At 35.2% G+C, this 22,019-nt stretch overlaps 3 protein-coding genes across 6 annotated transcripts in view; 2 read left to right on the top strand and 1 right to left on the bottom strand.

Moving 5' to 3' along the window:
* Positions 1–619: 619 nt before the first annotated feature.
* tmem54a (transmembrane protein 54a) lies at positions 620–11,317 on the bottom strand. 3 transcript variants are annotated; one of them, XM_087288730.1, is made up of 7 exons: positions 11,243–11,317; positions 10,070–10,254; positions 6,318–6,514; positions 5,637–5,696; positions 5,284–5,475; positions 3,031–3,165; positions 628–1,242 (listed from the first exon to the last, which is right to left on the bottom strand). In XM_087288730.1, exons 2-7 carry the CDS (start codon positions 10,080–10,082, stop codon positions 1,117–1,119), a joined length of 723 nt encoding a protein of 240 aa, XP_087144856.1. In that variant the 5' UTR covers positions 10,083–10,254; positions 11,243–11,317; the 3' UTR covers positions 628–1,116.
* Positions 11,318–11,446: 129 nt separating this feature from the next.
* On the top strand, positions 11,447–14,540 carry zpcx (zona pellucida protein C). The gene is given in 7 exon segments (NM_001012244.2): positions 11,447–11,795; positions 11,873–12,044; positions 12,114–12,210; positions 12,298–12,383; positions 12,451–12,536; positions 13,419–14,358; positions 14,434–14,540. Coding segments are annotated over 7 exon segments (1,659 nt in total). The 5' UTR covers positions 11,447–11,527; the 3' UTR covers positions 14,444–14,540.
* A 1,658-nt stretch (positions 14,541–16,198) lies between these two features.
* Positions 16,199–22,019, top strand: part of pabpc4 (poly(A) binding protein, cytoplasmic 4 (inducible form)) — a 20,955-nt gene continuing 15,134 nt past the window's right edge. Inside the window, exon 1 of one of the 2 annotated variants that reach the window (XM_087288600.1) lies at positions 16,199–16,783. In XM_087288600.1, the coding sequence (XP_087144726.1) occupies positions 16,588–16,783 (196 nt within the window). In that variant the 5' untranslated portion in view covers positions 16,199–16,587. 2 annotated transcript variants of the gene reach the window in all.

Here is a 22,019-nt window from a genome sequence, read left to right as displayed (position 1 = left end):
TTTATTTTGATGGTCCGTTTGTGGAATTTAAGCTTGCATCTACATGTCAACTAATTCTCATTAGATCATAAGTAGACTTATGGTTGGGCTTAGAGCTAGTGTAAATTGACATGTACTTGCAAAGTCTCTTATAGTCAGTAACATGTCTGATGAAGGAGCAGTAATCATTCATTCATTTTCTTGTCGGCTTAGTCCCTTTATTAATCCGGGGTCGCAAACTTATCCAGCACGTTTTTACGCAGCGGATGCTCTTCCGGCCGCAACCCATCTCTGGGAAAAAGGAGCAATATATCAACAGATATTAAGCAAACAGTCTACTAATACTCAGATGGACCAGCAAAATAACGTGTTCTCTACAGACAGATATTTGTTTAAGCATGTCACAATTTTGTTTAGTTTGTCAGAAAACAAGGCTTAAATTCTTCAATCTACATTAAGTAAATCTTGGCATATAGTGATATCTAGACGGGTGGATTGTACATTTAAAAAGGTAGGAAGATGCTCATTTATTGCAGTTCATACAAGATTTCATTGCTCATATTTAAACATTTTCTAAATGTAAAGAGCTGACTCAAGATTTTTTTAAGACCCGCAAAAACTCACAAACTAACGTTCAATGAGGCAAAATTTTAGAAATACATTTTATTCAATTACATCACCATAAAAAAACATACATGTACTTTACCATTTTTTTTGATCAACAGATCTTGCTTAAATATTTTTTTAAACATTTTAGGTACACAAGCAAATATTAAAATGAATAGAAAAAAAGACATCTGTCTAGCCATATATTTTGACCCGTCTCTAGTATTAGTACAATTAGAAAATTACTTAAATGTAACAAGAATCCCATGGGTGTAACAAACATAAAACAACCACAATATACACATACATCATACTGTAGAAAACACTGCATTTTATAAAGCTGACACCAATATCGCTTGGCTCGGTCACACAGTTAGACCATTAAAGAAATCACACAATATTAATGCAGTATTAAAACTCTTCAACTGTGAGCCACTTACCAGGCAGCATGCACATACACTTCATCCTCATTGGCACTTGGTGTTTCTCGCTTCGCTGTGTAACAGTAATTTTAATAAAACGCTAATAAAATTACAGCCAATCACTAGTCTCCACTCTAACCGAGTCTTTGTCAATCAGGTCATGCTGTTCAGTTGGCTCTTCTTCATTCGGATCATCTGGTGGCAGTTCAGTTATTTCCGGAAGCTGGACACGCACCTGAATTCATGCATTTAGAAACACACATGCACAATTAAGTTTATTGTAGAGCAAGTAAAAAGTGCCCTCAAAATTTCATATTAGTGCTGTCAAAGGATTAAATCGCATCCAAAATAAAAGTTTGTATAACATAATCTGTTTGAACTCGATGTGTATAGATATTGTGTATATATATATATATATATATATATATATATATATATATATATATATATATATATATATATATATATATATATAAATAAAACATACAAAACACAAAAAAGCCAAAATACTTGCATATACACCCACCGGCCACTTTATTAGGTACATCTTACTAGTACTGGGTTGGACCCACTTTTGCCTTCAGAACGGTCTTAATCCTTTGCGGCACAGATTCAACAAGGTACTGGAAAACTCCTCAGAGATTTTGATCCATATTGACATGATAGCATCACGCAGTTGCTGCAGATTTGTCGGCTGCACATCCATGATGCAAATCTCCCGTTCCACCACATCTCAATGGTGCTCTATTGGATTGAGCTCTGGTGAGTTTGGAGGCCATTTGAGTACAGTGAACTCATTGTCATGTTCAAGAAACCAGTCTGAGATGATTCACAGTTTATGACATGGCAAGTTATCCTGCTGGAAGTATCCATCAGAAGATGGATACACTGTGATCGTAAAGGGATGGACATGGTCAGCAACAATACTCAGGCTGTGGCGTTGACACAATGCTCAATTAGTAAAAATGGGCACAAAGTGTGCCAAGAAAATATCCCCCACACCATTACACCACCACCAGCAGCCTGGACCACTGATACAAGGCAGGATGGATCAATGCTTTTATGTTGTTGACACCAAATTCTGACCCTACCATCCAAATGTTGCAGCAGAAATCGAGACTCATCAGACCAGGCAACATTTTTCCAATCCTCTATTGTCCAATTTTGGTGAGCCTGTATGAATTGTAGCTTCAGTTTTCTGTTCTTAGCTGACAGGAGTGGCACCCGGTGTGGTCTTCTGCTGCTGTAGCCCATACACCTTAAGGTTGGACGTGTTGTGTGTTCACAGATTCACTTCGGCATACCTTGATTGTAACGAGTGGTTATTTGAGGTACTCTTGCCTTTCTATCAGCTGAAAACAGTCTGGCCATTTTCCTCTAACCTCTGGCATCAACAAGGCATTTGTGCCCACAGAACTGCTGCTCACTGGATATTTTCTCTTTTTCAGACCATTCTCTGTAAAACCTAGAGATGACTGTGTGTGAAAATCCCAGTAGATCAGCAGTTTTTGAAATACTTAGACCAGCCCATCTGGAACCACATTTAAAGTCACTTAAATCACTTTTCTTCCCCATTCTGATGCTCAGTTTGAACTGCAGCAGATCATCTTGAAAATGTCTAAATGCATGGAATTGCTGCCATGTGATTGGCTGATAAGTTTGGGTTAATGAGCAGTTAGACAGGTGTACCTATTAAAGTGGCCAGTTAGTGTATATTTATTAATCATTTGTATTAGATATATTCAATTTATAAATAGAAAAACCTTTTCTCAAAAATTTGCATGTATTTATATATACACATACAAAATATGCGCAAACATACAAAATAGTTCACATACATAATGTAAAAAAATACAAGCTTTTATTTTGGATGTGACTAATCAAGATTAATCTTGTGACAGCACTATTCTGATTTGTATTTGAAGTACGCTCATGCACCTTTAATGTTACTTTTATAGTTTTCCAAGTGCTAGTATGTCTTTCAGAAAAATGATATATAGTTATTGCGAGCAGTTCTGTTTACCCTCTTATTGATATTTCTCCTCCACGGGCAGCGCAGCCGGAGGAAAGAAGTGCAGGCCAGGAAACAGCGACAGGAGAACACAGCCTCCACCACTGACATCAAGATCAATGGACACCACAGGATTAATGTAGTACCCTGAAGAGAGAGAGAAGTATGTTTGCGATCTTGAATTCCATTTAAATGCTTATTCTGCATTATTTCCTTATTCCTTCAGCCATTTGGATTTACAGGACTATTAATTATCATTCCGATAGTCTCAGAACAGTTTTAACCTAATACATAATTTTGAGCTGAGAAACATGCATGCATGAATACATATTTCAATTTTAAAATTACACAACTGTGAGAACCCTAATGCCTGATTTATGTAATATGTGTATGATTGATCCTAAATGAAAGTACTTTTTTTTCTCCAAAATTTTCCTATAAATTATTTATAATGGCTTAATATACTTGGTGTGCAGTACTGTCCTAAATTAGTATCTCTTCCTCTCTATCATATAATATCTTATACAAACATACATTAATAGTAACATCAACTCGAACATCACTGAAAACTACAACAAAAATAATAATAATAATAATAATAATAAATTTTATTTAAAGGCGCCTTTGTGGCAACTCAAGGACATCATACAATAAAACAACAAGAGCAATCATAAAAAAATATACACAGCAATAGTGCAGATAAAATTAATGAAATAAGTATTAAAAGTCATCTTAAATAAGTGGGTTTTGAGTCTTGATTTGAATAGTGTTTCTGATGGCAGGTGGTAGTGAGTTCCAAAGCCGGGAAGCAGAGTGGCTGAATGCTCTGTTGCCCATAGACGATAGACGAGCAGAGGGAACAGACAAGTGGAGGGAGGAAGAAGATCACAGGGTGCGAGAAGGAGCTGAAATGTGGATGAGGGCCGAAAAATATGGAGGGGCAAGATTGTGGATGGCTTTGAATGTTAACATCAAAAAGTTTAAAATCAATTAGAAAATGAACAGGTAACCAATGAAGCTGTTGCAGGACAGGGGTGATGTGATGAGAAAAAGGGGTTCTGCTGATGATATCACATTATCACTGATACAGATCAACACCTCTATAATACGCACAAATAATATTTCTAAATGCATACTAAATTCAAACAAAATGTGAACTTTGTCATCAAAATGCATTATACAAGGTATTAATTTGAGTGATGCAAGCATATAAAAAAGTTTCTCTTTAGTACATTTAAAAATTCACAGTGATTATTCTTAATTTAATAAACAATGTTTTGTATTGTTTTATATGGGTGCTGTTTGTGTCTGGATGATTTAATGACAATAATTGTGAAACCTTACATATTCGGATATTCCTATGCTTGCAGAAACAGCTATTAGCAATTAGAAGTAACCACTTTCGACAGAGTTAGAAGATGTCAAGGATGAGATACTAAAGCAAGTCAGTTTGCTGTTGACAATAAAGGAAGAAATGGTCCAGATAACACTAACAAACTATTATAACCGAAAGGTGGAAAAAGCATGGGAAACGTTTTCTTCAAAGGAAAATATTTTTCGCCAGCTAAGATATGGTTTTGGAGGACAATCCTTGAAGACTGCCCAAATGTTGACATAATAAAAGAAATGCTTCGCTATGTATTTACTTAGAACAAAAAGGGATTTCTTCTCTGTATCAACATGAGTATAAATACTAAAGTATGTCAAACCTTTTAGATATTTTCAAGTATATCAAACATTGATAGCTTAAAACATTAAAGGCACAACTGTATTCTAGGACTGTATAAAATGCTGAAACATGCAGACCAGCAACGCGCTTAGATTTCTGTATACTGTAAGTCTTAGGCCCTTTATTCTCAGCGGAGAACAAAGTAAAGGATTTTTGTTTAGTTCTATTCTTCTTTTTCACCGGACTTATTTTAATAGTAAAAGTGTATTTTATTAATTTTCTTCCTGGAGTGGACATTGGCTTCATTCGCAGAACCCATCAAGATACCCAAGAAATATAGTGAAGAGAGGATCCTAGATTCTTTAATTATGGTATTAAATGAAGGTATCCAGCACAGTGTACATGAGAACATCACCTAAGTTTTTGTTTTCATATATCCTGATGTGTTCCTTACTTTTGACACGCTATGAAATACAGAAATGTAATTGTCAAATGCAATTGTTTGTTCATTTCCAATGATGACTTTATTAGTTAATTATGAAGTACACATCAATCATTTATATTAGGTTACATTAGAATCCATCAGACTGACTTACATAGATGCGTGTGGGGTCGAAAGGGCATTCGTTGGTGATGCTGTACAAACTCATGTTGGCAGGCAGGTTACAGTGGGTAAACAGATTGTGTCCTTCCAGTACGATGACCCTCACAGAGGCAACGCTGATTCCCACTGCAGAGGCGGCACCCAGGAGGACACCCAGGACACTCACCACTAGGAGAAACCAACTCTGCAACATGGAGAATATGTGTAATTAATAATGCATGGATGCCCTATTTGGATGTATAGAAAGTTTGGAAGTGCATGGCTTGCAACGGCAACAAAAAACCATGTAATAGCAAAAGCAAAAAGGACAGTATTGAAAGTGTTCGTGTGTATGCGTCTACTCACCAGCAGCTGGTTTTTCTTGTTCTTTGAGAGAACAATTGCTGAAATTCCCCCAATTATTCCCTGCAGGTTACAGCATGGCCACATTTGTTAATTACAGTGTAGATTTCAAGCAACATGCCTGGCTATTTTTGACTATTATGCATTATGTCTCAATCATCACATAACTGCCAGCTTGGTCATAGTTACATATGGTCCACAACACTGAAATGTGGAGATTATAAAGGGTTAGTTCACCAGAAATTGAAAACGCTCAGGTCCATTTGTCTAGGCTGTGGATTAAAGGTATTAATGTTGTAAGTAATGTTCCCCATTCTTACATAGTACATTGAAATAAATGATCGGTTTATCAGGAGCCACAGACATTTTGTTTTGGACTCTCAAAATGCTGGTAAGCTGCTGAATTGTATTTTATGAATCAACATTGACCACAATTTTCAGAGAAAAAAAAAAAACGTATTAATCAGGCAAAGAACCAGATATAACAACTTCCTTGACAATGATTATATTATATTGTTTTAGGTCTTAAAAGTTCAAAAGGTATTGTAAGAACCTAGAGTAACACTCCAGGGTTTTTCCAATAAGTATTGACCAACAAAGGTTTAATTTTTTTTTTAAAGTCAGTAGATGGCCTGAGGAAATTAACAGCATGATTTCAATTCTGAGTTGTGTGGCCAGACATACCATGAGTCCTGCCGCAAGAGCGATGACATTGGAGATTGGATAGACAAGTTTTTGGTTCCATGTTAACACACTTATATGTCTGAGCACAGCTCCGTGTACCAGTGCGCCCAGCAAGAAGTTCACATGACCGACCAGGACCAGCCCCAAACCCATCTTCATCAGGATCTTGTCATCCTTCAGACTGCCACAACAAATGCCTACAGCAAACACATCATATCAGGCCAGGCAGCAGATTAACAGGACATTATAAGGCAAAGAACTACATGCACTGTGAAATCCAAAATAATTAGAGATTATACAGTACTTTAAAAGCCATGACTTCACTGAAAAACAAGTAATTATGAAGTGTCAGAGACAAGATTTTACACAGATTTACAAAGCCGAAAATAAAATGAATGAATGAATAGTATAATATCCTATGACTTTATAGCTGAAATTTTAGCATCATTACTCCAGTCACGTGGTCTTTCCAAAACCGTTTCAATTGGCCAATTCATAGCTTAAAAATAATAGCTTAAAAATCATCATCATTTATAAAAGACCATTATCAAATCATACACTTAATACTTTTCCATATTAAGAACGATGGGAGGCTGAAATGCAGAAAACTGGATAGATGGTCACAAACTTAAATTTATGGAGAGAATTACAGTGGAAAATCATTGCAAGATATTTATGCACCCCACACATAGTAGTGAAGATAAGAACAGGCTTATCTAACAGATGCTGGAGAGAATGCGATGATCATTTAGGAAACCACTCTCATATATTTTGGTATTGCCCAAAACATTAAGCAGTTCTGGGATGATATCAATAAGGTACTTGGAGACGTATTTTGTATTGATATTCCCTTTGAGCCAACTGTGCCTGGGAGAATGAAGATTTATTCTAAAAGAAGATTTATTTATTTATCTATTTATTTATTTCAAATATTGCTTTCTGCAGCACTAAAATGTATTATATCTAACTGGATCAGACTACAACTACATATGAACAATGGAAAAAACAGAGAAATTTATGAAATGGAAAGAATAACATTGCCATAGACTCCAGATGAATATATTTGAAGCAAGATGGAACCCAATTCTAAGAATTATAAATAGCTTGTTTTAAACAATGTAGATTTAGTAAACAGCCACATTAAATACCTGATAAGTATATGCAACATCTCCCAATAACCCCTACCCCCCTTCCCCACCCATTTTGCCTTTTTTTCCCTAACACATTATGAGACTTTTTTTTCTTCTCTTCCTAATCTTTTCAGTATCCATCTGTAGCCTTATTGCCTATTTCTGATGTATCTCTGATTTTGTGTTACGTTCTAATAACAAAACAGTTTTAAATAAATCAATCATTATCTTTGTTATTATTATTATTATGTTGCAAAAAGCTTTAAAAGATTTATTCCGAACTTTCTTTTAAGAATTGAAAGTTCAGAAAACAGCATTTATCTGACATAGAAACATTTTGGGACTTTACAATTCTAAATCTCTGTCATCACATCTGTTTCATTTAAACAATATTTGCTTAATAAAAAAATTAATTTAAATAATTCCTTTCAAAGGGGGAAAAACAATTCTCTTGAATTGTATGATGTGCAAAAAATTTGTAATTTTAGATAAATGCTGATCTTTGGATGTTTCTAATTATCCAAGAATCCCTAAAAACTGTTACTTAACTGTTAATATGTATTGATATACTAGTAATAATACATATTTACTGAAAAGCAAATCGATTTCCAAAAAAAAAAAAAAAACATGGACTGAAGTGATGAGGCTAAAAAGTCAGCTTCATAATAAACAATTACTATAAAGTTCTACAACTTTTACCTGATAATGTATGTGTACAAAATCCTGCCTGAAAAGTTTTTCTGAATAACAACACAGTTATACAGGCAAGGACAGCTAGAAGATGTGATTCTGTAATCTGGGTGTGTGTAAAAGTGTATTGAATTAGCATTTATTGTGTTTGAAATGCTTTACAGAATGGCACACTTGACACTGCTAGGGATCTGATGACAGCACAACAGTGTATAGTGACACAAAGTCTGTAAATCATAAAGTTAAATCTAATCTAATGTAATCTAATCATCTAAATAAAAGGCTGTATTTAAAATCCTCGTAAGGAGATGCTTTGAGAATGTTATACTGAATATGATATAATCAGTTATATGTTATAATGAATACTCAAACCTCACCAACTCAATGTTGTGAATTGAACAAACACATACATATTTTGAGAAGTACAGCTGTACATGAAAATATGAAATATTCCATGCAATTGTTAGATTTTTTTTTTAGTTTTTCATTTCATCTTTATTTCTATAGCACTTTTATAATGTAGATTGTGTCAAAGCAACAACACATATTTGATTTTACTTACTTTGCATTGTATACCAGTGTTCCAAAATATTTTACTAATGAATTTCCTTTACTTGTGCTGTTGTGCATGACTTTCTATGCTTTTGAGACTAAATCAAAGCATTTGTAGCCATTATAAGTCTATACAGATTCTGCACCCACAGATCTATCTATCTATCTATCTATCTATCTATCTATCTATCTATCTATCTATCTATCTATCTATCTATCTATCTATCTATCTATCTAATACAAATTTGTGTAACAATATATTTATTGAGTTTTTAATATTAATGTCATTAATATTATTAAATAACAAGCAAACCTTTAGATAACTTATGTAGAATTCAATATGTGCAGATCTGTCTTTTAGTGGATGTATTACATAAAAGAGCCTTTTACCAAACAGGTAATTCTAATAAGATTTTGATTGTTTAAACTTAATCTAAAAGTCCAGTTATTTTTTTTGTTAGGTTTTCAGGTTCTTTTATTGTGTCACAACACAATTTAATTAACTTAATCATTTTTACAATTTTCTGGTCAATTGCCATTGTATACTTTGCCACCATAGCATTAAAATGCTATGATTTACTAATTCGACATCAAAAGGTTTTTAATCATAAAATATAATCTGGTTTAAACCTTCATTTTTATGCCATATATGATTTGTACAACTATATTTAAAGCACAAGTAAAAAATAAGTTCCATTTTTGTAGGTTAGATACAGCCTTTACACTGAATGATGAAGGAAAATAATTTCACCTATTAGACAATTTAGCTTCACACACAGAAAAATAGCCACAACAAAGCAAACACTTAATACATTCAGTTAATAGCTCTTTTTTTTTACATATATAAAATAACTTTTGTAAATTTAGTTAAACATTTCTCATTTTGACCCACATAAAGGCATTTACATATAACATTCAATCTTGCAGAATGGACAAAAGCCAATTCCCCAAACTGTCTGAAACGATGATGGCAGGTCAATTCTTATTCATTTGCATTTTAATGCACTTTAAATGCGTTATTCCACTGTTAACAACTTTTACTGAAGCAAAACTTAAACATCACAAGAAAATTACACAAAGCTGAGAACAACAACAGCCTACAGTAAAAAAATATATATATAAATAACTTTTTAAAAAAAACATTTAAAAGTCCTTTACAATATCCTATTAGGAAACAAGTTCATAACATCCATTAAAAAACCGCCAATTAGCAAACATTTAACTGACAAATATGTGGAAGCAGAAAGAGCGGTGATCATGACGTTGATGTGTTTCCAAATAAATAAGACCACACCCAGACCACTTTCGCAATAACTCCCATCCCGTAAAATCAACACTTATTAGCTAGTATACTTATTAGGTGAACGAAGCGCAACTCACCCGAATTCACCATCCTGAAGGCCTTCTTTCGGATTAAGTCATAATTAAAGGTTTAGGACATCGAAAGATCTTCCCCTCTTACCGTGCCGCTCCGCAGGCTGGTTTCCTTCTTCCCGTTCACCTGCGCTCATGACCACGCCCCGTCCGCCGCGCACCTGTGCTCACTGACCGCTAGCCGTCGCTGTCTGCGAGCAAGAGCGGTCGGTGTCAAAATACAGGGCTTATATATATAGGCAACATCCAAAATTGCATTCTTCTCTACTAAACATCACTTGCAAACCCATAAAACATTTATTTTATGTATTAAATATTACAATAAAAGATATTCTTGTATAAGTTTGTCAAAAAAAGAAAAAAAAAAGTTTATGCATAAAAGTGCTGTCTATTATAAATTATTATTTAATACATTATACGTGCCAATTTTGAATTAGGTAGGGGAAAATAAGGGGGAAATGTTTTGAAAACAAGGTGAATGTATTAAATGACAATTTAGATATGAATGTATTATTAGCAGCAGTCATTTGTTAAAAATAGGTACTGAAAAAGAGCCCTTTTATGTCAAAAAGACTTTTACTAGCAGTTTAGGCAAATGATAATTTTTTACACATTTTATGTTATTTTCATTTTTATTTTTTTTATTTTTTTATTTTTCTTGGGAAAATATGCACAATTACATAATGTTTGCAAGTAAAGATCCTCCACATTTTACTTATGCATATAAAATTAAAACGTATAATTTTAAATCTACAATTATTGAGAACAAGTGATTTTATTACAATTACATATATCAATATATATATATAATAATTATATATTTTTTAAACATCTGTCTATACCATCACAACGTGATTTATAATCTATAATCACAGGTTGACCACTGTCTTATAGGTTTAATGGTTTATTGCTGCAAAATAAAATGCTTAAACTTTAGAATTAAAAGTAAATAGGAAACGTAGTAAATCTAAGTTTAAAACATCTATGTAAATATACAAAAATTACAAAAAAATCTTTAAAAACAGATTTAAGCCTATATATTAAATTATCTGACTATGTTTTGGTAGAATATGAATACCGGGATTCAAAGTAATCCTGGATGGTTTGCCTTTTAGAAATAAAAAATATATATACTAACAAGGAAATAAAGTAATTATTAATTCACAAAACTGTATTTACCTCTAAACCTGCTATCTGGTACTTTTTTGTTTTAAAAATATTTTATTGTTACAACATAAGAAGAGAGATTTGGTCCCCTGCATTGGCGTTAACCTGTTTTATTAGCAAGCGTGAGTTAATGAGGTAAACCTGAACACCTGCATGTTCACCTGAATCTCATAGATGCATTAGCCAGTACAACTTAAACCTCTTCACAGCTTGCATCTACAGTAAGTTCTGTATGACACAGAAAGTTGTGATTTGCGGTCTACTGGTTTTCATTCAGTTCAAAGTGATACGATTGGGATGGTGTCGTTTTCGGTAGTCATCTGTTGCACTATAGCGTATCTGGTGCAACCTGTTACATCAAATGAAAATGTATTTAATGGTCACGTGACTGCGTTTGTGCCAGGGATCATACAAGATATCTGGCATGTTCCAGACTTTATTGCTTTCCCAAAAGATGGAAATCTCCCGAATGCAGTTTCTGGGTTTGCGCCTGCTTTCCCAATGCCATACGATTTACAGGCTCTGCTGGAGAGAAGAAACAGTTTCTCATTAAAGATAATGAAACGTATGTCATTTAACTTTTTTTTTTTTTTTAATCCATTAGATATGGTGTTTTACAATCTGATGTATGTTTTGCTCTAGCGTTTTGGACTGAACAAGCAGATACGAAAGTGTTCCAGAAAGGAGAGCTGTTGCATCTTCAGGTATCTGCTTCACCTGCTCCTGGTCAACAGCTTTATATACAATCCTGCCATGCTTCATCTTCTCCAAACCATGCAGACAAACCCGAAGTCTCCCTCATCATTAATAAAGGGTAGGTTAATGCTGTAAGCTTTTATTATCTATGCCATTGCTCTGAGTTAACCAAGTTTATGTTTGCCAGATGTGTGGCTTCCAAGGAGTCTTTGGTGAAGTTTGTGATGCAGAAGAGTGACACGGTCAATTTTGTTGTTCACACATCCAGCTTAAAGTCTTCTGAGGTCAGAGTTCAGTTCCACTTATAAGATTAATCCAATCTTTCAAAGTGACAATGGCTTTATCTGTAATGATCTCCTGTTTGCTTTTAGAGTTATATTCACTGCAAAGTGTATCTTACTGATTTGGGCCTGACCTCTGCCACTAAATTCTGCAACTACAACAAGCGCAAATCCAGGTTTGTGTTTGCTAATTTGGTCTTTTGTTGTAAACCAAACTTTTACAACTTATCAAATGTTTTCCAGTTGGGTTGACCTGGGTGGCCAAACCACGGTGTGTGATTGTTGTGGAAAAAGATGCAGAAGTGCAATTGAGCGCGCAGTATTGCCCGGTCAGTATGGTGGCTTTGTTTTTCCTTTCTCTACACCCTATTTTTTTATTTATTTATTTTTTATTTATTTATTTTTTTTTGCTGCATGATAGTATAGAGCGAGGTGTCTAGCATGTTATGGTTCCAACCCCAATTAAACAAACCTGAACCAGCTAATCAAGTTCTTTCTAGGTATGCTAGAAACTTCCAGTGCGGTGTGTTTTGGAGAAAGTTGGAGCTAAACCATGCAGGACACCGGCCCTCCAGGACCAAGTTTAGACTCCCCTGGTACACAGTATAGAGGTTTTTCACTCCTCAAAATAATGTGTTGCTAATATTCAAGCCTCTAGACAGGCAGGTTCGTCAGAAACCTTTTGTCCCACATGAGCTCATTTGTCCTATGTTGACTGCTATGCTATAATGGTGAAAATCACACACAGAAAAAGGCTCTAAGATCAAGAGGAATCCTCTGTTGGCTGTTGCTTCAGTCTGACTTCAGCTTATCAGTTTTAGCCAATACTAACATTTTTCTTGAGTCCAACATCCAGCTGTGCAAGAAAACATACAATCTGACATAAGTGAAGTCCTTTTGCTACTGTATTAAAACATTTGACAAGCTGGTTCAGGTGTGTTTGAATAGGGTTGGAGCCAAACTCTCCAGGACACTGTCCCTTCAGGACCAAGTTTTGACACCCCTGTGCTAAATCTTATAGAGAAGTACTTGGTAAACTGGAAAAGGTGTAATATTTAGACAAACTTAGTATTTTTAGGCTTTCTTCTGCTTAATTTTTGGTTTGGTGGCATTGTTGACGTTCCACCATCTAGGCTAGTTGTTCAAGCTGAACTTTTTCTATTTGAGTTTTGAAGAATCCATTTAAGCAGCCTTCACTGTTTCTGTTCCAGTTTCTCTAGACCTGACTGCAGTAGTGAGCAGTGGCCAGCTGATTATTAAAGATGAACAGTCCGCACCTCAGACCACACCGCTTCCACTGTCAAACAGCATTTCTACATCCAGCCCTGCCACTGAAACCTTGCCTGATAAAAGATGGATCATGGCAGGTGCCTCTTTCTCTGGGAGCTCGGCCCAAAACCACATGGACGAAGTCACCCATTGGCCTATTCAGCCTATTGGAGGAGGAGTGGTGATCATCAGCCAGGGACAAGGAGCTGATTTATCAATGTGGCTACCAGAATTAACAGGGTTTGAGATAAACCCAGTGGCTCCGTTGGGAATTGGTCATCCAGAAAAACCTGCTGTTGACGTAACCGTTCAGCTTGAAAATTTGATTCCAGATCAAAGTGCATTTAAGAAAAGTCAGGCTGTGAATGAAGCCAAGGTTGATGTTGAAACTGTGGATTCAAATGATTATGTTGTGGAAGATGACTTGAGCATGTGGGATCCAAAAGATTTTTACCTCATGTCTGAGCTTGAAATGAAACCTGTTGGTGGTGCTCCATCTAAACCAGAAAAGCCTCACCTGAATTTCGAGTCTGTGTTTGACCTTCCTCTGAATGACCAACCAGACATCAACCTTGCTCCAGAAAAGGTCTTTGAAAGTGCTAAAGAGAAGGATGAAACCGTTTTCAGGCAGGTTGAAGTGGTCTTTGAAGATGTCAAAGAAGCAGAATTACCTGAGCCAGTCCTCTACTCTAAGCTGAGTCTGAATCGAGCTGCAGATGGATCCAGTTCTCTCACCTATGAAGAGCAGAAGAGGCCCAGTGTAAGAAAACAGGAGAACAAGATCTCAAAAAAAGAGAAGGATGGTGAGAAAATGCTGAAGAAAGAAATGAAAGACACCTCTGAAATAAAGGAGCTGGTTTTGCCCCTGTTGAATCAGCTGAGGTAAGTGAAATGGTTTTATTTAATTGTCCTTTTATGAACTTGGTCTTCACTAATAAGGTTTCCTTTTCACTGCAGAGGACTGTGAAAGTACCCAGTTTTCTATCATCTCTTGGTGTACAGTGACCCTGGTTGTGGACTTGGATATTGTATATGTTTTCAAACTAAATAAAATTATCATTAAATATTTGTTGCCATGTCCATTTGTCAAAAAATTAGATTTTAATTTATTTGTTTTTTAACTTCTGTCCCTTTTGAGGAACTTTTAAGCCCTCCACTTGTTCCAAACCTGTTTGCAGGACATCTTAATTGTTTTGTAGCTGTAATGAGTCTGCTGCAAAATTTCAATATTGTAAATTTTACCCATCTCTCAAAGTCCATTAATACTACACTATAGTGTTTTGCCCAGTCACAGAATTGACCATGCCCCTGATAAGCAGAGAATGAACAACGTATTCTGTACAATCATATTGTTGTATACATTTTTCAGCATACTTAATTAAAATATTAATTGTTGTATTTATTATGACTGGTCTGACCTATAATTTTTTTTTTTTTTTTTTTTTTTAAATAATGAAAGTGTATTAACTGGTGTTTGTTTGCTGTTCATTACAGGACAGTTTAATTGTATAGGTTTTTTTTTTTTTTTCTTCCCCCCCCCCCCCCCCCCAAGTCAAATTAAGGCATTCCTTATTCCTCATATCAACATTTCCTGCATATTACCCACTGTGCATGAAATCTGTGTTCTGTTTGAACTTTTAAAATTTGACCACCAGATCAGTACTGTCATAAAATCTTGCTTTTACCACATCAGACAACTGTCTAAAGTTAAGCTAATTTTTATCCCAGATAGGTTTTCAGTGATTCGTACCTTCATAACTTGTCTGGATTACTGTAACTATTATGGTATTCTTAGTCTTCTCCCTCTCGTCTGCAGCTAGTACTAAATGTGACTGCTAGACTACTCTCTGGCACCTAAAAGTATGAGTCCGTTACTCTTATTTTATCTGCACTTTGGTGGTTACCCATTAAATACAGAATTGTAATCTTGCTCCTCAATACCTTACTGACTCGTTCTGTTTGTATTTCCCCTCTTATGATCTCAATTTACTCACCGTGCCTAGGACACGCCTTAAACTACATGATCAAGCATATTTTGCTGGTCCTAAAGTCTGGAACACTCTACCAATTCACATTAGACTTTTTTTTTTTTTCCCCCTCCATTTTTGTTTAAGTCATGTTTTAAAGACCTATCATTTTTTATTATTTTTTTTTTAAGCTTTTAATACTTCTTGATTATTGTTTTATTGCTTTTTTTTTTTTTTGTTTCTTTTATATTCTTTCTTCACTGCCTTTAGTACTCTTATGTACAGCACATTGGATGTTTTTAAATGTGCTTTATAATTAAATTTTGTACTATAATGTTTTAATTTCCAAGACCTGTGTGCATAATGAACTCTTCTGAACTTTTTTTTTTTTTTATTGTTAAAATAACAGTATTTACTATTTAGAATGGTTGATCCCTCTTTAAATAGGCAATTATTTAAACAATTCTATATTTTATGTGTAGTGTGAAAGCAATCTGAATATTTGCCATGATAAGGTTCAGTTGACCGTCCAGCTTCAACTGCAATGCTTTCACTATCATTCACATATTGTATGATTTTTTGTATGCACAGATGTTTTTGTTTATTTATTAGTTCTGTCAGGACGACTTTTATCAAAGTTAACTGTGCTGTACACCGCATGCTCGGGGCTCGTGTTTTTTCTGTTATCCCGACTGTGACCCTGCTCCTATTTCCTCCGCTCGAGCTATAAAGTGCTCGTGCGTTTCCCACGCACCCTCTTTCCCCGGCCACCACACCGTGAGTGTATAACTCACTGTTCTTCAGTACCTTTAAAAAAAGAAAAAAAAACATATAAAAAATACAAAATAACGAAAATCTCAAAAAATAACTACAAACCAAACAACGTTTTTTAAAGAAAAAACTTTTTTTGTTTTTTAAAAGACGAGGTCTCGATCTACCCAGTGGTTTTCTGCCAGTTCCTCCGACCGGACTCATATGCTGTAGCTGTCACTGCTGCCGAAATCGTTTATTCGGGGAGAAGCGTAAAAGTTTAATAGAGGATTAAGAGACTCATTTGTCCCACTGGTTCTCGGACACTCTTTACGCACTGTCATTTCAGCACTAGACAAACACACGGGCTCAGAGGCTTGATCGACCCCGAGACATGAACGCAGCGACCGCGGGGAGTTATCCGATGGCTTCTCTTTATGTGGGCGACCTGCACCCCGATATCACGGAGGCGATGCTGTATGAGAAATTCAGTCCGGCCGGCCCGGTGCTCTCCATCCGCGTGTGTCGGGATATGATCACGCGGCGCTCGCTGGGCTATGCCTACGTCAACTTCCAGCAGCCTGCGGACGGTAAGACACTACACACAGCACCCTTAAACAGGATCCCTATGGCTGTCGAATAACGGGAATATTCTGTCATGCTTTGTGTTTTACTGTAAGGGACACTGGAGGTGATGTGTAGTGCGCGCGCGCTGTCTCCTCCTGTCCTGTGTGCTGTCACATGTGTTTCTGAATTGCCCACATCATGTTGATCTTCACTCGTCTCTTCCTTAACATCCTTAAACATGCCCTAATATATTGCCTAGGTTTATCCCCTAATAAAGCTCATTGTGTGAAAGTCAGGGTTTACTGACTGTGACTGTCACACCGCATTATGCCCAGCTATTATGGCAAGCTGCTTTAACATTTAGCCCTTTAAATAGCCTACTATTCTGTTACGTTATTCGCCTGGTATTAAAATTATTATGTTAACACTATATTTCTCTTTTCAAAAAATAGTACCTGATTGTATTAGACTAATTATTTATATACTACTATTCACACTATTTCAAATAGCATTTGATAACTAATTCCATTGCTGTTAGTATACAATATTGCCATTTTGATCTTTGGGGATCAGTAGATCTAAATTTGTTATGTGATTATAACAGTAGGCCTATATTCCAAATGTTGGTAGATACCCATTGCAGTTTAAACCTCCATAAGGGTACATACTTTAGTTTATGATCTATACAGTAGTCACTAGGCTATTTGGTACCTGCATTTACAAGAATTTTACTTTTTATTTCTATTATATAATAAGAAAACAACAAATTTGAAAGTATTTCTCTGTTACTGTAATTTCGCATTAGTTGTTTTCTTAGTGTTTCACTAACTTAAACTTAAAACTTTCACTAACGTTAAACTTTTGTTATCAAGGTTATGACTGTAATTAAGACTTTCATTATGACTCTCCTCAATCTTGTAGTTTAAACTTTAGATAGCAACACAAAGGTCATAGGTTCGATTTCCAGGGAATTAATGAATTGGTGAAAAGTGCAAAGTGTGTACAGTAATGCCACAATAAATTTAAGTTGCTTAGGGTAAAAGTATCTGCTGAGGTAGGCTACTATTAATTACATCTTAATTACTTTTAAGCAGTACTTATGACTATCTTCAATAAATAGTTTGTAGAGGATGCAGGTAATAATGCCATATCATATAGGTTTGGTTTCCAAGGAATAATTGGACTAATAAATATCAATCAACTGATAATGATATTGGAATGCAATTAAGTTTTTTGGTGAAATGTCTGCCAAATGTATTCCAGTTTTACTATCAGTAGCCTTCTAGTAATTACAAGTAGACTAATTTCAGCATCTGAAGTTTTTATTCCCATAATCACTCTTGGCTTGCTGCCTCTGGGATTTGAATGGGACTAACAATGTGTATTTTAGAAAAGCGCCATTGAAATATGCTAAAATGAACAAATATTAATCAAACTTGCTATGCAAATAAAGCCTGTATCATTCCTGTTGTCTGGAAGTAATAATTAATAATACAAAGGTTATGAAGGATGGCATGTACATATGAATCATTTATACCATGCGGACCATTTATACCCAGTGGAGGACAGTGAGCTTGCTTAGTCTTGTCCAATCATGAAAAACATCTATGTGTAGAAAGCCATTTACACATTCTGTTCACATTTTGCCTGAAAAAATGATGATACAATTACTAAAGGTTTATTTAAAGCTTATCACTCTATAGAAGTGAGCAGTCTCAATTATTGCCTGTAAGCAGAATAAAGGATTAGATTAGAGTTGAATGTGACCCACATAGTGGAAGTGCCCTAAATCTACCTTAACCCTTATGGTATGAGGCATTTTACACAGAAAGGGAAGCTGATCATTAGGATCTTTCCATATTTGAGCTCTCTTAAGAACACTAGGTATATCCAGGGGAATGGTGTTTGTGTGTATGCGTGTGTGTTATCCCCTCCTGACACTTTAAATAGCACAAATAGGTCAAGTCAGGTTGCAAAATGTGGGCGAATACCATTGTGAAGAATCTTTATTTCACAATCTAAAAGTTCAAATGAGACAAGAATAAGTGTTATACAAGTGGCATATTTCACCAATTCTGTCATCATTTACTGACCCTCTGCTTGAGTTTACTTCTTATGGTAAAGACAAAAGAAGCTATTTTGAAGAATGTTGGTAACCGGTAGCCATTGAGTTCTATAGTGTTTTTTCTTACTATGGAAGATTGACCCTTTTCACATTTTCAGGTTTCTTAGTAGCGGAAGCCATCATAGGTGGAACAATTTTGAGCGCAGTGAATGGGAGAATAAAACAAATCTTTTTTTTTTACAATCTTATTTGCTCAATTAAAAGAAAAACTCCACGATGGTGTTATCAAGACTTTCAGAAAATGGAAAAAAGTAGTGTGAGACTGATGATGGCAGCCAGAGGAGAGAATACACAACAAATAATTAGCCATCCTGTCCCATAGACGCTGCATTAAAAACCCCTCACATAAGCGGTAATTCGTTTCTTTGTAATTTGAAGCAAAGATGATATAATACATAAAGAAATACATCGAAATGTTTAGACGTTTTTTTTTTTTTAATCTAAATATTAAAAACTTTCAAGGATTTAAGATGCTGATCAATGCTAAATGCGTCATAACAGGCTTGTGAAAAGGGTCCATAGTGTCTACCAACAATCTTCTTTGGTGTACAACAGCAAACAGACCCATAAAGAGTCCACTTGAGAGTACGTCCAATTTTGTGTCAATTATCCTGTTTATAGTGTTTTTGTTTTCTTTTTATTAAATTATTTTCCTTTACTTGCACAGTTTTGGATATTTTAAGCCACTTACTAAAATTATTACTAAGATACTGGTACTCAGTTTGTTCAATCAGCTCAAATTATGGGATTCATAATGAATGAATGTTTCATTTAAAACGCTAGGGATCATACCATTTAAAAAAATAAGTGTTGAATGCTCAGGAAGGGTGCATTTATTTGGTTAAAAAAACATCAATTCACTTTTATTTGATAAAAATGTCTATTTTTAACCCTTTAACTGCCCCACCAAGAAAAAACAAAAAACGTTTGGATTGCATTTTTAACTCCCAATGTCATCATACTCAATGCATTTTTTTTCAACACATCCCCTAATTTCTAAATATCAGCCTCTAACAAATGGTTGATATGTCAGTTTATGGTAAAAGTACCAAAATTAATACATATACTATGAAAAATCTGTAAATATGACCAATTTAGTTTAAGAAATAAATTTTTGAACACTAAATCACCCTTTTTTTTTTAAGTATGCCATAAAATATTTCAGATACTCACTTAACATGCTTTCTTTTTTTTTTTTTTTTGCTGTTTTATTACAATACAATTTAAAATCAAGTGTAGAAGTGCAACAAGATGTTTGTTTGATTCATGTTGTAAACCAGCAATGCTGTGTGTGTGTGTGTGTGTGTGTGTGTGTGTATGTGTGTGTGTGTGTGCGTGTGTGTGTGTAAGCCATTATTTACAACAGTAATTCTTTAAATGACTTCGACAGCCGTTTTTTAAAACAGTAAAAACATGGTCAACTGTTTGATAGAGGGGCAGTCAAAGGGTTAAACATATTTTAAAGCAATTTATTTTACAGAGAACTCTACAATTTCTATCTCTAATGCTTTGTAAACATCTCTCACTCATTTCTGTTGTCCTCTTTCACAGCATAAAGGTTAAAAGGTCAGAGTTGAACTCGCTCACCTCCATTTAGGAACACACAACAGCAACTGACAGTCAACATGTTTACATATACTCGACAAAAGCTGTTGGTGACCACTTTAAGAAGTACACCTGACTAATAACAAAGAATACATTGTGTTTTGGCACAGTGTGGGAGAACAATAGCAGTTTACAGCAATCATATGCTAGGTAAAAGTGCTCAAGCACATGGTACGCTCTTCAGCATGTAACAGCTGCATTTGTAAACAGTTGCCGGCGCTGGTAAGCTTCAGCCACACACATTCCAGTGTCTCAGCCCCATCAATGGACACAGAGCCTTGAACACATGCTGCCTGCCAGCACATTGCTCAAAGGACCCAACGCTGCTAAATATAGAGTCAGGGAAGGCTGGCTGCATGGTGCCTGACGTTTCTGAGAGATGTATTGAAGAAACAAGCAGACAGGCAAATACTTAAGCCAGCCATGCCATGCTCTTTTTTCAGTGATTATGGATTATTGAGTATTACTCAGGCAGCTATACACTGCCACTTTAAAGTCATCCTAACAAATGAGTTCACTGTGTTAAATGAAAGAGAAAGTTTGTTTTGAAATCACATTTATCATTTAAAAAAGATGTGTACTGTTGTGTGCTGGCTGAAAGTTGTTATTCGCGGTGGTCTCTTTCTTTCTCTCTCTCTGGATGATCCCACCAGCCCTGAGCTCCATGTTCAATACAATCACAGTGTAAACTGCTGAGGGCAGCAGACACAAGGCTGCTCCATTTTGTTCAACAGACATTTTTAGTGTGTGTGTGCGCGCGTGTATGTGAACTATGAAGTACAGAACGAGAGAGAGAGAGAGATCGTAATGCATTACAATAGTATACAGGCAATTTTATATGCCATCTTTATTGGAAATGAGAAAACTTCTGACAAGCCTTAAATCCGATACTCATCTGCGTCACTATTGCACCACATCATGCCAAATTTAAACATATAAACATGTGCCTTGAGTTGTGCCATCAGTCCACATCAGTAATGAAAGTCATTTAACTTACATGCTAGCCGTTTGGATTCTGTGCTAATAAAGACAGTTCTTATAAAAGCAAAAACAAATCACAGATCTAATCTTAAATATCCAACCTGATGTCTTTAACTGTTATGTAATTGTTAGTTTCATGGGGCTTTCAGCGGTCTGCTTGCCTTGAATTAGCACAGATTCACAGTTTACAAGTTTTAAGCTTGTTCGTTGTGGTTAATATTTTTATATACAGTTGAAGTCAGAATTATTAGCCCCCCTTTGAATTTATTTTTATTTATTTTTTTTATTTTATTTATTTTTTAATATTTTCCAGATGATGTTTAGCACAGCAAGGAAATGTTCACAGTATGTCTGATAATATTTTTTCTTCTGGAGAAAGTCTTATTTGTTTTATTTCGGCTAGAATAAAAGCAGTTAAAAATTTTTAAGCACCATTTTAAGGATAAAATTATTAGCCCCTTTAAGCTATATTTTTTTGATAGAATACAGAACAAACTATCATAATACAATGACTTGCCTTGTTATCCTAGCCTGCCTAGTTAACATAA

Source organism: Danio rerio, chromosome 17 (assembly GCF_052040795.2).
Source record: "Danio rerio strain M-AB ecotype USA chromosome 17, GRCz13ab, whole genome shotgun sequence".
Lineage (NCBI taxonomy): Eukaryota > Metazoa > Chordata > Actinopteri > Cypriniformes > Danionidae > Danio > Danio rerio.
Note: the sequence above shows the minus strand (reverse complement) of the source record. Positions and strands in the feature narration are given on the sequence as shown.